This window comes from Pollachius pollachius (genome assembly GCF_949987615.1).
Source record: "Pollachius pollachius genome assembly, chromosome: 19".
Taxonomy (NCBI): domain Eukaryota; kingdom Metazoa; phylum Chordata; class Actinopteri; order Gadiformes; family Gadidae; genus Pollachius; species Pollachius pollachius.
In genome coordinates, this window is record NC_136952.1 from 8640226 (window position 1) to 8654253 (window position 14028).

A 14028-nucleotide genomic window follows, 5' to 3' on the forward strand; every position below is an offset into this window, starting at 1 on the left:
GGGAGGCAGAGCGATAGAAAGAAAATAGAGAGTAAGGACAAGAGCAAGAACGGGAGAGTGGGTGGGGTGGGGAGGAGAGGGGAGGGAGAGAAAAAAAACATGCCTGTCACCGAGCCATTCCTCCACTCGATATGTTACCACAGAAACAAATGTATGGTGTAAACACTGCATGGATCACAGCTCCTGGGAGGAGAATCACTGCGGTGTAATGAGGTTGCTTTACACGCCGAGCTCTCCTGCCTTCCCGGCCGGGCTAACTCCACACTTAAACCCTCCTAATTAAAGACAATCGGCCGCTCGATAATTGATCAAGTCGGTCGCCTCGGCGTCAAAAAAAACCCCAAAGCGAGCCGACAGACACCCGCCCTCCTGTCCGCCCTTTCTGTCGGAGCTGCCTACCTACTCCGTTGCCACGGGCGACTGGGCAGAGCGGGATAATAAGCGTCTCTGAGAGTAGAGGTTGCATACCGGGGAAAGGTTGGAGAGGTCAATAAATTAACTGCTGGTTCTTGTGATACAATGGGTCGCACCAAAACCGTCCGAAAGGTCTCAACGGTAAGCGTGGCGGAATCGGAATGAGTCACTCGTCAGTAATGCTACCTTTCTCCTGTTTTTCCATTAGCATTACACACATCGTAGAGCGCCGCTTCCTGCCAGCAGTCTGCTGACGACAGAGTTGTACTACGGCAGGCGGGATTTGCGCTCGCCATCACCCCGGCCAAATAGCGAATGATCGGCTTTACGAAGGTTTCTGTTTATAGCGATCGGGTTATTGTTTACAGCAGGCTGGTGTATGACAGGATTGACTGCTGAGGTACCTGAGAAATAACCCCCTGTGCCCGGGGGGGAGGGGGGTGGGGGGTCTGCGAGTCAGGGAAAATCCATAAGCCAAGGTTCCCGAGCTTGGGAAATTGGCTTGGGTAATGAAAATGAATCTTGCAGGGGATTGGATCTGGGCAGGAGGCTCGGTGAGGACATACCGTGGGCCGGGAGAAAGCAGCCGAGGAAATAGGGGTTGCAGCGGGAAACATAACGTGGCGTGTAAGTGCGGGAAATTGGGCTAGTGTAAATATGGGCAAACACCTGCACAGCAGAAGGGGGGGGGGGGGGGGGGGGGGGGGGGGGGTTATTACACACGGAGCCATGCAGGTGCGTCGGATCAGCAGCACAGTCAATCCACTGATTTATGTTTTTGTGATGGTTTTTGCCGCGGCATATACAGTACATGTTTTGTTTGTGTTCGAACTGGACTGACCCTTTTGGTTGATTTGGAAAATAAGAATATATTTTTATTCTTTTGTTTTGCGGAAATATGATGCTGCAATAAAATTGTACAATTACATGGTTGTATTAATCCGATTTCATTTCTTGAGTAATAACTATTATGACACTGTAATGGTGCGAAGGCATATGTAGAGAATACAACATGTAGGTTTTATGATGATGAACACAGAACATAATAGAGGTGTGTATCCTATAAATCTAACATGTCATTTCCATAGATGTCTGAATAGACGGTGCCTCGGGCAAATCATGGTATACTTTTCAGGCTTGATGTTCGTATGTTCAAAATGATCCGATCAGTCGACCATGTCTACATTGGCACGGCTCCATATGGCACCTCACCAACCAGTACCATGTTATTACTAAGTGGGTGTAGCTTCCTTATGCCAATCACAAAGTGCTTGTGTTGCACTTCTGAATTCCTGCGGCTAGCAGCTGTTAGCAATTTCTCTGACAACCTTTTAGAGCAAACCCTGTCTGGAGTTTCCCATCATTAACGATTAAACCTCTTCTTTACGTCGAGACATACACACCAACTCGGATGCATGATTTGGAGTGCACCCAGCGTATGAGGAATAGTTGACTCTCCATAATAAGGTGGCCGCGTGAGCTATACGTTCACACTGCCAGTGCCAATAAAGTCGGTGGCATATCTAGCATATTCTTGTGTAACTCTAAAACACAGATCTTGGCTAAAGCCGGCTGTATCAAAGATGCAGGAATAGGGATTCCAGCCATCGTTTCACTATGTCGTGATATTGTAAGGGGTGGAACAGATTACCCTGATGTGGTTCCCGGTTCAACACGCAGAGGGGGTCTTCACTATGTATTGCGTCGGGAGGTGAAGCTCTGCTCACCGGTTCCTGGTGTTGTCTTGCAGGCGGTGCACAGCAGAGCCGAGTATATTTAACTTGGTAGCTGGCTGTGCTCATTGGTTTTTATTTTCAAGGGTGTGAAAGAGACACACAACATCCCCCTGGCGCTGAAAAGATATCTGCGGCGTGTTATTGTAGCATTGACCTTGGTTCTTCTCTGAAAGCCTTCTGTCAGTGCAGATTCCTATAGGCACAGAGCACCACTCTGTAGTGTTGACTAAAAAAACTCATTGAACCTTCGGTGCCAAAGCCAACAGTGCAGAGGAGTGTGGATAACTGCTGAAATTGGTTTACTTTTTTCCCTCTGTAAGTAAAGCAGGCTTCACCCCAGAATGCGTCTCTTTAAACGGCCCCTGTGACTAGATTCTCCCTCCCTGTGCGCCACTTTGGGCTTTTGGTTTCGCTGGAATTAAAATGTGTTTTTTCACCTTGTGAGACCAATATATGATTTGGGTTTATGGCGATACTGTGGATATATGGGATCCGAAAAAGCCTGCCGTCGGGGCTATGCGACGATTCCAGTAAATGTGGGAGTCAGGTGAAGCAGCCCTGGCTCAAGCTCAAACTTTTTGTTAATACTTTTTTTATTATTATTATGGGACTGGAATTTTATGGAGGGAAATGCATGCAAAATAGACTGAGATTAAATTCAGTTTTTTTGACAAGGGGTAAGTCCCATTGGTGCAGAGAACAATATCTAAATAAAAGTTTTTTTGTCCTCCAGACAGATTTAACTGGAGTGCATTGTCCTCGCTCTCCAGCCATGCAACATAACTGTCTCGAAAGGCAAAATACCGCAGCCACAGAGTTGGAGCATATTAACTTTATTGGCACACTGGGTGTTATTTCTGGCAGGCGGGATCCCTTCGGAGAGATGTTTTGATATATGAAGTGCATCTGCAACGGACCTTTGTATTTCTCCTTAACCTGTAAAGCATTAAACAGCCCAGCGATATCCCTCTCCGTTTCTTTTTGGAATACTCAAACCCACTGAATACAGTACCAAATCATTAGCATGGATCGGTTCCAGAGCCCTAATGACAACCAGGCGAGCCCCAGTGACATTGTTATTACAGAGATCCGCAGGAAGGCGAGAGGCAAGGGGATGAAAATTGAGAGTTGATTTATAGCGGCGACCGGGATTTATATCCTGACTCTCAAGGAACTCCACTGATCTTTGCCCAAGCTCTCATAGACCGGGCCTTGGAGCATCTGGTCCTGGAAACGGCTCCCTATCAAACACCGAACACTCTCCTCTCTTCTCACCGCTTCATCGGCAGAATGTTTACACCTGTGGGGGGACAGAGCCATGCCATGGTACCTGTCTGCCGGATGGGATTACATTCCCGGATCATGCGGTAACGCTGAATGAAAGACCCGTGCTCTCCCTGAAAGTGGTGGAGAGCCAGCCCCGCAAGGGCCCCGCCTTCCTTTGTTATCTCAAATAGGACTAAGATATTATTAGCCTTTTAGTTTACTATGTATTAGGCAGCGTTTGATGGCCCCGGCATCTGCCGTGTGCAGACGGCGGTATCGCACAGATATAAACGACTTTTATTAGCTAGCCTGAAGTGCGGTTATTTATGACAGTGTTCCTTCTCAAATCATGCTTTGGCTGAGAGTGGGAAATATATTGCCCACTGTCTGCCTTTTCCGCTGTCGTCTATTTTGAGGCACACCATTTTAATTCCCGTAATGTTGTATCCTTTCATTATTCTGCTTATCAATATTGTGATGGCCATAGCTTTCTTTACGGTTTGGGTAATAAGTGCCTTATTTTTCATCGTTGCACATTATTTATGATGGGGGTGTGTTTGTGGAGAATTTATGAGGCATAACAGCCTTAGAGTGTCCTGGCGCATAGCGCCAGCCAAAGGTATCTGAAAGGTATCTGGAAGGTTATCTGAGCCATTACTCCCAGGGACGCGTCCACAGATGTTTGTCTCAATGCACGGCAGTGGCCGATAGTTATGAGTGATGCGGCTTACTCTCGACTCCGTCTCCGTGTAAGCTGTCAGAAAAATAGCATGACTTGTTTAAGCTGCCAGTTGATAAGGAGAAATTTGATGGCACAGCCTCAAAGTTCAAAGCGGTTGCCTCACACTCTTCCCCGAGCTACGCAGTGGAGTAAAGACGCTGCCAGATTTTTAGTTCTTGGCAATCAGACGGCGGGAACGGTCTGTGCAGTCTTGCATTTTAACTGTGCTTTCTTTATGTGGCCTCATCCAATTGTGTTGGGTCTATAATCAGAAAATCTAATTAGATGTGCAGAGCGCCGAATAAGCCCAATCCTTTCAACCAGCAGTGGAGGTCCTTTTTTCTTTTTTTGTCATGGCTTATTTTCTGAGTCACACTTATTGAACAAATTACCCCTTTAACTTGCCAGGCAGGAGGCAACCGTCCGTGCATCGTCCATGATCTGGGCCGAGAGGAGGATCCAGTCTATTAGTGCGATGATGGGGCCTTCGCTGTGCAGCCGGCTGATTGAATGACCTCCTCCCTCAAGGTCAGGCCTGAGTTAAGAGCCATTTTCTGCTTACCTGGGCAGCAACTCGGCCACCGGATCCGCACACACACACACACACACACCCGCCTTCTTCACACACCAGTGTCGACAAGAAAAGCGCTCATCGCGGATATTTTCCAACATGCAACATTAGGGAAAAGCCCCCGTCTGCCTGCAGCGGCAGCACTGGAGACACAAAGGCGTGAGTAATCTGATAAGTGGGTTCCTGCTACAGTGTGTGAAGACATCAGGAATTTCGTTTTCCGTTACTGACGGACAGGTCAAATCATATCCTCCTATTGTGACGCCGTCAGATGAACTCTCTTACAAAGAGCGTTAGTACACTGACACACAGGGCAGGGGCCTCGAATCTGACTCACCCCCCCCCCCCCCACACACACACACATCACTCCAATAAAGGCGATGGCCAAACAATTGCTTGTAGTTATACTTCGTCTTAAACACTTTTTTTTTTTTTTTTTCCCTTGAAAACGAAAGCTACTCATTTTTTATTTTTTTGCCTGCTCAATAATGTAAGCTCCTTACTCACCGAGACCTACATACAATATAATCTTTGCTAAGCTGTATAAAAGTGCTTTTGGGTGTATCGATGTATTCTGGGGAGGATTAGGATCATTGTGTCGGCACTAGATAATCTAAGCCCGGCGTGGCCAAAACCTAAATACAATATGGGGGCCGATTGAAACAAAATCACTCATACCAGTACAGTCCAACGCTTATTAAAGCGCACCTCTCCACCGCGTTTGAAGGGATTTCATTTATTCAGCCACACGCCACCACCTTGTTTGATTTAGTCCTTTCCTGAACCCTCAGTGTTGGCTGTCACTTGCCATGTGTCAAATCACGACTAAAAGCACACAGATCACCTGCTGCTGTCACCACATCCAGAGCGGACCACTGCCTCCTGTCCCAGATCAAAGCGCTGCTCAGGTGCATTGTGGGAGGTCGCAACCCACCATTCCACCTGGCGCTGGTGACAGTGACTGGATGACATTCCGTTGGCAGGATTAGGGACCTTTCCATTAAGAGCCTTCCTGTCCACAACTAGTGTGTCCACGGAAGACTGCATTAATGCCATTTTCTGGTCAGTGATTACCAATCCCAACACTTTGATTTCAGTTTTTCAGTCCCCAAAAATGATTGGCTTGTCAAAAAGGAAAATGTACAACCGTTACTTATTTTACTTATCTGCTCACTGGCTTACTAGCTCATTTGTTACTATGTTATATGACACTTGATGCCGTTGTAGGTCATTTTATGTCAGGCCTTGATGCATATAGCCAAGATTTGTTTGCGAAGTTTGTGTTTGTGTTTCCGGGCTTTCATTTTTATTGCTCCTATTTATTACTCAGCGAACGAGGAGGAAAAGCCTCGCTGCCAGGGAGTCCCAGCCCATGAATGTAGCTGGAAGGCATTTTCCCCTTCACGTGAACCGCTGGGTCCCCCACTAACCTTCACAACACACACAGAGAGCCCAGGATATCAGACCGAGAGCCCCGCAACGCAAAGCCTCACCCCAGTGCCGCATCGTAGCTCAGCGCCTCGAGCCTGCCAGCTAAAAGTGCCTGCCTCTATTGTAGCGGTGGGGGACTTTGGCTACGACTGACTGAGACAACATCACCTTGTTTATCCTGTAAATAATTCAGCCCTCCCGGGCAACAGAAACCAAATCAAGGCTGTGTGTTTAACAAAGAAGGTGAGAAATGTAGAAAAAATAAAACTAGGTGTGAGATGGAGAGAGAGCGAGAGAGGGAGACGGAGGGAGTGAAACAAATAATCAGGTGTCCTTTTTAGAAAAAAAGTTTGGCGCCTGGCGATAGCGCCACATGCCTGATTCCTATGCAGCGCGATGCTGCTGCTGCTGTGGCGGAAGGTGTTGTGTGGGGGTGGAGTCTGGGGGTGGTGCTGGAGGCTGCGTGTCGCGTAGCGTGCGCCGCTGAACTCACCTCTTTGATAGCTGGGAGGAGGGGGGCACTGCAATTGTTGAGTTAAATATCGGAGCCCATGGAGTGTGTCTGCACTTCACCCCGGGTTTGATGCTTAATGCCCCGGGGGGGGGGGGGGGGGGGGGGAGGGGGGGGGTCATCTGGGTCCTGTTCCTGGGAGCTGTCAGCTCTCACCGCCCCCTCCACCACTGACACCACCACCTCATCACCTTGTCTGGGACACGCACGTACACGACACATACTCAAGGCGTGCAGGGGGAAAAATCATACAAGCATGTAAATGCTCGTGTTTTTCATATCTAGTGTTATCCGTTCTTCCCTTGGTGGCCTGGCTGTGCCTCCCCTTTGGTTGTGAGAAACGTTGTCTTATTCAGCAGAACGTGTGTAGTTGATAATAATGTGTGACAGCGGGATGCTATGTTGGACTGGAGTGCGACGATTGACATTGTGGAAACAATAGACGATGTTTACAAGGGCAGAATTTTCAGTTTGGTATCAAGTGTATTTGCGGTACACCCACATGCGAGTGATGTTGTTGATCAGCAGGGCCACAGGCCTTGGATTACATTCTTCCATTCATGAACCTTTCTCGTGTTGATTGAACCTTTTGAGGGTTGATTGCGGGGCGGAGAATATGTTTCCATGATCTAAAAAGACAAAAAGAAAAAATGACGTGGGGGATAGAGCGCTTTGCCGTGCCTTTTTTCGACTGATAAAAGGCTCATTATCGCGTTGATCATTTACAGCCCTCCCTTTGTTTCACCCTCTTAGCTAGCGCCACCGCATGGAGATGAGACACTTGTTAATGGCTTGGCAGGTAGCCATGGCGGTAAGCAGAGCTAAAACAAATCTGGCTAGCCCCCTCTCTCTCTAGCTCCCTCTCTCTCCTCCTCTCTCCTCTCCCTCTCTTTCCTCCCCACTACAACATTTAACTCCACTCCAGGTCCCCACCCCACTTATCAAACCTCCAAGGGGGAGAGAGGGAGACAGAAAAACAACAACAGCAACAACAACATCAGCGGCAGCAACAACATATGCAACCCCAACGTGGCTAACTGTGCATGAAATTGAACTGATAGGACTTATTGACCAGAAGCCTCGGGGCAGGGGGGAGAAGGGTGTGCCCTAAAGAGGCCGAGGACGGAGCCGTGTGTGTGTGTGTGTGTGTGTGTGTGTGTGTGGGCGGGTGAGTGTGTGTGTTGAAGGATGGAGGGCCGGCAAGGGGTTGGAGTGTGTAGTGTGTTACCTGATTGAGTGAAAAATCCTCGGCCGCTTGCTCTGATGGCTGACACTTTTACAGGAAAGAGTGATTTAATGGAAGCTGCCAGACCTCATCAATGTCCATGCTCTTGGTGTCAACCCCCCCCCCCCCCCTCCTGTCCCCGCCCCACACACCCACCCGCCGCCACCACCACCACCACCACCACCACCACCACCACCACCACCACCACCACCACCTCCACCACCTATAAAAGGACTCGCCATGACAAGTACCGGTAGAATTGTTTGATTGCTGTTTTTAACGGCAGTGAAGAGCTAAAGGAACATAGGTCCTATATTTTGGAGGAGATGCTGCCCAGGCAGTGGGCAGCAGCACAGAGGAACTGACAACTGGCCCAGCCCGGGGCCAAGTGCCCTCGCCCTCTGCTATTCTAGTCCTCTATAAATAGTGCTATTGAATTTGCGCCTGGGCTGATAAGCCTATAATTAACGGTGACATCGTCAGGCATGGCCATATTCCTCTGCTCCAGAGGAGAACTGTGTCGCTGGAGGCGCACAATCCCCTCCTCCCCCCGGCTATCTTCTGTCTTCGTCCTAAGGTAAACGGTCTTACAAACGTAAACAGACGTCAAAACAGGCGCCACCTTCGGTGCAACGCATACTCATGTTCGTGTCTGTGTCTCTCCGGTTCCGGGGCTTGTTTTTTTGCATCCGGCGGTCTCGAATCGGTCACCGCCATGGCTTCGCTCGGTAAACACACTGCCCAGCCGCGTTTCACTGGAGGTGGCGCGGTCCCCGCGGCGCTCCTGTGATGCACTCTTTAGAGGCACCGGCGGCGCCAACACTGGAGCACCGCGCGCCGCCGGCCTCCCGTGGGCGGGAGGCAGAATGGCGGGGCTGGCTCCCAGCAAGGCGCAGAAAGGCCCTGCGGAGCTGGGAAAGGAGGGGGGTGGTTGTAGTAGTGGAGCCGTAGGATAACGCGCTGCATCATCTATCAACAGCCTCTCTCTCCCCCACCCACCCCAAACCCCCACCCCACCCACCTCCAGTATCCCAACACCACCGCCTTCCCATTCTTGGCGCGCTGAATGCAGGGCACACCGCGCACGGCATCTCTTCAGTCGGTCTGAATTGCATTGGAATTGCATCATTAACGGCGCCGCAAAATGATTGCCCTCGACTCTCGAGCGAATGCATTGACCTGAGGGACGCTAGAGAGAAGACGCCGTTTTTTTACTGGAGGAATATCCAAGTCGGATCCTGCGAACACACACACACACACACACACACCTACACACACACGCCCCCGCCCCCCCCATTACCGCTTCAATAATCTAAAGCAGGGATAGCGCTGTTGATGTGGAGGGCGAGATGGAGTCGAGAGCAAACAGGGACCCCGTGACGTTCCAGGGGGGGTTAAGCGGCGTCTGTTTGGGCTCCCCCCAGTCTCCAGACACACAGCCGCACGGCCTCATCCTCATCTGGGCGATCGTAATTGCTCTCAAGGAAGTTTACCGCACGAGCCGGGTAGCGGCGGCGGCGGCGGCGGCGTCCGTCGTTTCCGTAGTGAAGAGTGGCAGCTGCTGGGCCGTGGAGCAGCCCAGCCCAGGGGCCCCTCCTGCGCGCCGGGGCCCCACTTAGGAGACCACGAGACATCATAATTAATAAGCTTTCCGATGGGGGGGATGCCGCACTTTTGGTGGTCGTGGGGGGAGGTGCTGGGGAAGAGGGGGGAGACTGTTTGGGGAAATGGGGGGCCTAACTGAAAGAGATGGCAGACTTATTCCCCACTTAACATAATGTATACTTTATTATCGCAGTGCCTTCAGCGAGCAAGCCTCTTTGCCCCTTCCTGTCCTACTCCCCCTGCTCTCTACACACACACACACACTCTAGTCGGTGTTTGTATTGGGTTTCCCTCCACGTCCGCCTCTACCTAGAGATATGTCCCTGTGGTGTATCATGGGAAGTTATTAATCTGTGGGGACTGGCGTTCTCCCTAGTTAAGTAAGTATACAGCAGCACTCTGCAGTGTGCGATGCATGCTCCCGGCACCTTGCAGAAAAAAAGATCTGGGGGGGAAAGAAATGTTATTTCAGCTCCTATTTCTCACTATCCCTTAGTGGCATCATCTATCTCCCTCCTTTTTCCCTTTCTCTCTATTCGCTCTTTCTCTCTCTCGTACGTTGCTTCTCTCTCGTACGTTGCCTCTCTTTCTCGTACGTTTCCTCTCACGTTTCCTCTCTCTCTCTATTGTATGGCGCGCCTCTCTCGTACGTTGCCTCTCTTTCTCGTACGTTTCCTCACTCTCTCTACCGCACGATGCCTCTCTATCTCGTACGTTTCCTCTCTCTATTGTATGGCGCCTCTCTCTCGTACGTTGCCTCTCTTTCTCGTACGTTTCCTCACTCTCTCTACCGCACGATGCCTCTCTATCTTGTACGTTTCCTCTCTCTATTGTATGGCGCCTCTCTGTCGTACGTTGCCTCTCTCTCTCTACCGTATGGTGCCTCTCTCTCTCGTACATTGCCTCTCTCTCTCTAACAGGCCGCCTGGGGCTGGGGCTCTCTCTGTCTCATCTGCTGCTTAATTTCAGTGGAGCGGCCCCGCCGTAATGAAGCGCCTTGATGTGCATTTGCCGATCCCTGCCTCTGCTGCTGCCACAGTGGCGTAATTGGGATGTGACTAAGCATGAATACCCAGCGCTAGGCCGGTCAACCCTGCCGTGACCCCAGCGGAAAGTGCTTTTGTCATGATGGAGTTATTATTCCTCCTTATCTGGGGGCAGAGGGGTTGGGGTTTGGCGGGGGGGGTGTAGTTGTCTGCGGGCTGCCAGGGAGTCAAATCAAGGGATCCATCACACTGCAGTCCCACAACGGCAGTAAAATTAATAGCAATGAAAACGGATAACACATTTGTTTTTATATGCTGATAGTGAAGGGGTGTGTGTGTGTGTTTGTGTATGTGTGTGTTGTAGTGAAGGGGTGTGTTTGTGTGTGTGTGTGGGTGCGTGTGATAAACACAAAATAAATAAACAAACACATAATTGTATATAACACACGCGCATGGCTGCACGCACATTTTTTGTGTTTATTTGTGTCGGGGGGGGGGGGAGAGCTCGTGTGATTCTGTGTTTATTTGTGTCGGGGGGGGGGGCGGGGGGCTGGGGGAAAGCGTGTGTGAGTCGTGTGGATGACGTGAGTGTGTCAGAGTGTCTCAGCCCCTCTGTGCGTCTCCATGCGTGGGCGCGTCGGGCAACCAAGCGTGTGTCTGTGTGCGTCTGTGCAAGTCTGTGTGTATGTTAATGAGAGAGAGAGAGAGAGCGAGAGAGAGAGAGAGAGACTGATTCACCATGCTGTCACCAGGGGGTTTATTTCTGGGGAAGGGATCATGGATGTGAGTTGGAGCGGGGGGGGGGGGAGACAGAAGCCCCTCACTATCTCCACCTGAGAGGTAGAGAAGTGGAGAGGCTGCTGCCTTGTCATTATTTACAGCCCCCAGCTCCTAACCTTGTGGTGGGGAGCTCATCGTTGCTAGGGGAGAACCAGATCGGACCTGACGTGGACCCCAGCCACTGACCTTGATGAGCAGCCTCCCGCAGGGGGGTACCACTTCTGTCGGCTTTCACTGTAGATCTGTGCGTCTGCGTGTCTATATTTTATATTATATTTGTGTACTGTGTGTGTGTGTGTGTGTGTGTGTGTGTGTGTGTGTGTTTTCAGCAGGCGTGTGTGTGTGCAGGAAGATGGCTGCCGAATGAATGGATGAATTGTCGCTGGATGGAGACGGGCCGTGGCCGGTCGCACATGTTCATTTCAGTGGGGAGGTTTTAAAGAAACAAACAACTACATTGGTTTCACCGGCGTATTAATTGCTCAGGCTCAACCCCCTCTCCCCCCTTCCTGAACACCTGGGATCTGGTTCAAAGAATCCAAAAAAGCCACCATGATATCTTTTTGTACTTTATTTCTTTTTCTTCAATATTCCCTCTTTCTTCATAATGTACATCTGAACTAGTTGCGCAGAGAGACTGGAAAGAGCCCAAAAAAAGATCAGCTGGGAGCTTCTCTGCACGGATGATGAAAATGCATTCCCCCCACCCTGCCGAGACACTATTTGGTTGTGCGAAATGATTAATTTCACACATATACAGGTCATCCCAGAAAGCAGCAACATCTCATTCACCGGGGGCCCCCGTCAGCAACAAAACAGGAGGCTGCAATAAAATGAGCAAACATTGCAGAGCGCACATCAATAAATCTTTGGAGGTTAAACCTGAGTGCAGGTGAATCCGAGCAGTCCCTGTCATCAACCCAGGAAGAAAAACAACAGCAGCAGCAACACACACAGCACACACAGCACGCCAGGCAACTGCTAGAAAACAGGAAATGGCCAGAGATCACCAGGGGTGGGGGTGGGGGTTTGTTGGGGCGGATGAGGAGGTGAAGGTGGTGTTGGTGTTAGTGGTGCTGGCGGTGTCTCCTTATGGACAACAGGTACACAAGGCTTTTAGAGAGTGCCGGTGTTTGCCTTAGTATGGACAGAGCCTTGACATTAATGGGCTTTGTGTAAATAAGGAGATGGGGCTGTTTTTAGCACACAGGCAGGAAGGAGCGCAGGGTTTGAAAGGCGTCTCTGTGGAGTGCGGGGGTGGTGGTGGTGGTGGTGGTGGTGGTGGTGCTGGTGGTGGAGGTGGAGGTGGGGGTGGACTCTCCTGGCTCCTCCTTTAGTGGTGTGGGAGGCTTTTGGGAGGTTTAGTAGTACAATGATCAAATGTGTGTGTGAAAGAGCATCCCGATTTATATATAGCTATATGAAGCTATATATAGACCTACAGATAAAATAGAACAAAAAATATAGTATTATCCATACAATTGTATTTGCGTGTGGGTTTGAAAACACATGCATATTCTCGATTAGCTGGATAATATTTGACATTATGGATAATATTCTAGTTATCCTCTATATTATCGATCTAACATTTCACTGTAAAACTGTTTCACAATCCAAATTTCATATTGATTGACAACCAGCAACACCATGACACCGCCCACCCCTAGGTGAACGAGAGCATCCCCTGAGGACCACTTGCTGACCCCTCTCTCCCTTCCTGCCCCCCCAGTGGATGCTCCAGGAGCCCCACAAGGTGGGCACCTTCTTCGGCTGCATCGGCGAGGACCGCTTCGGGGAGATCCTGAAACAGAAGGCGCGGGAGGCCCACGTCGACGCCCACTACTACGAGCAGAACAGCGAGCCCACCGGGACCTGCGCCGCCTGCATCACCGGCGACAACAGGTCAGCACACCCCCCCCACCCACTGCTTACCCTCCGAACCCCCGACCCCTGACCCCTGGCCGGAACGTGACCGCTGCCCCTCTCAGCCGACGTGGTCTTCTGACCCCGGGAGGGCCTTTGGACCGGGCCATCATAGCGCGGGTGCACCCATCAGACGGCTTGAGCGTGTTGTTCCAGGGCCTGGCTCAGTCCGCCCCAGTGAGCTGTCAACAGTCTCTGTGTTAAGAGGGGCGGGGCTTTCACACACCCCCCCCCCCCCCCCCCCCCCCCGGTTTTCTCCCTGTCAGCCCGGCTCAGTTGTAAGATGGAAAGAAATAGACTGGAGGTGGGGGGGCTTGGCGGGGGTGTTGACTTAAGCATCGCAGGAGATTCGCTAACGCTAGCAACAAAAACAGCACGTTACAGACAGCCATGGTCAGAGTTCATGCTAACCCCCTATAGCCCCTACCTGCCCGTGAGCACCAATCTTATACACACACACACACACACACACACACACACACACACACACACACACACACACACACACACACAGAGGTACGCACATCGCTATCAGAAGGCATTTGTGTGTGGGCGTGATGGACCGGTCGCCGATCAATGAACAGTCCTCCGGTAAACATTCAACTTCTGACCGGGCCTTCACCCACCCCTACCGAAAGTGTCAGTCACTCAACCGGCTGAACCCCCCCCTCCCCCACCTCCATCACGACTCCACCCGCCCACCCCCGCCGGCGCCCCCCTCCCCCCTGGGGGCCCGAGGAGTCAGCCCCACTGAATGGTCTCGCGCCGCGGCTTGTTTGATGTGGGCTCTGACACCTGAAAAGGTCAGTCACTGGGCGCCCAGAGAAGAGCTCCCATAATATTTCTTACAGGTGTTTAA

At 50.9% G+C, this 14028-nt stretch overlaps 1 protein-coding gene across 2 annotated transcripts in view; it reads left to right on the forward strand.

The window, feature by feature from the left end:
• The window catches only part of adkb (adenosine kinase b), an 89638-nt gene that overhangs the window by 25274 nt on the left and 50336 nt on the right, over positions 1-14028 (forward strand). For both annotated transcript variants that reach the window (XM_079757396.1, XM_079757395.1), the window contains exon 5: positions 12976-13148. In XM_079757396.1, the coding sequence (XP_079613522.1) occupies positions 12976-13148 (173 nt within the window). The remainder of the gene's footprint in view (positions 1-12975; positions 13149-14028) is intronic.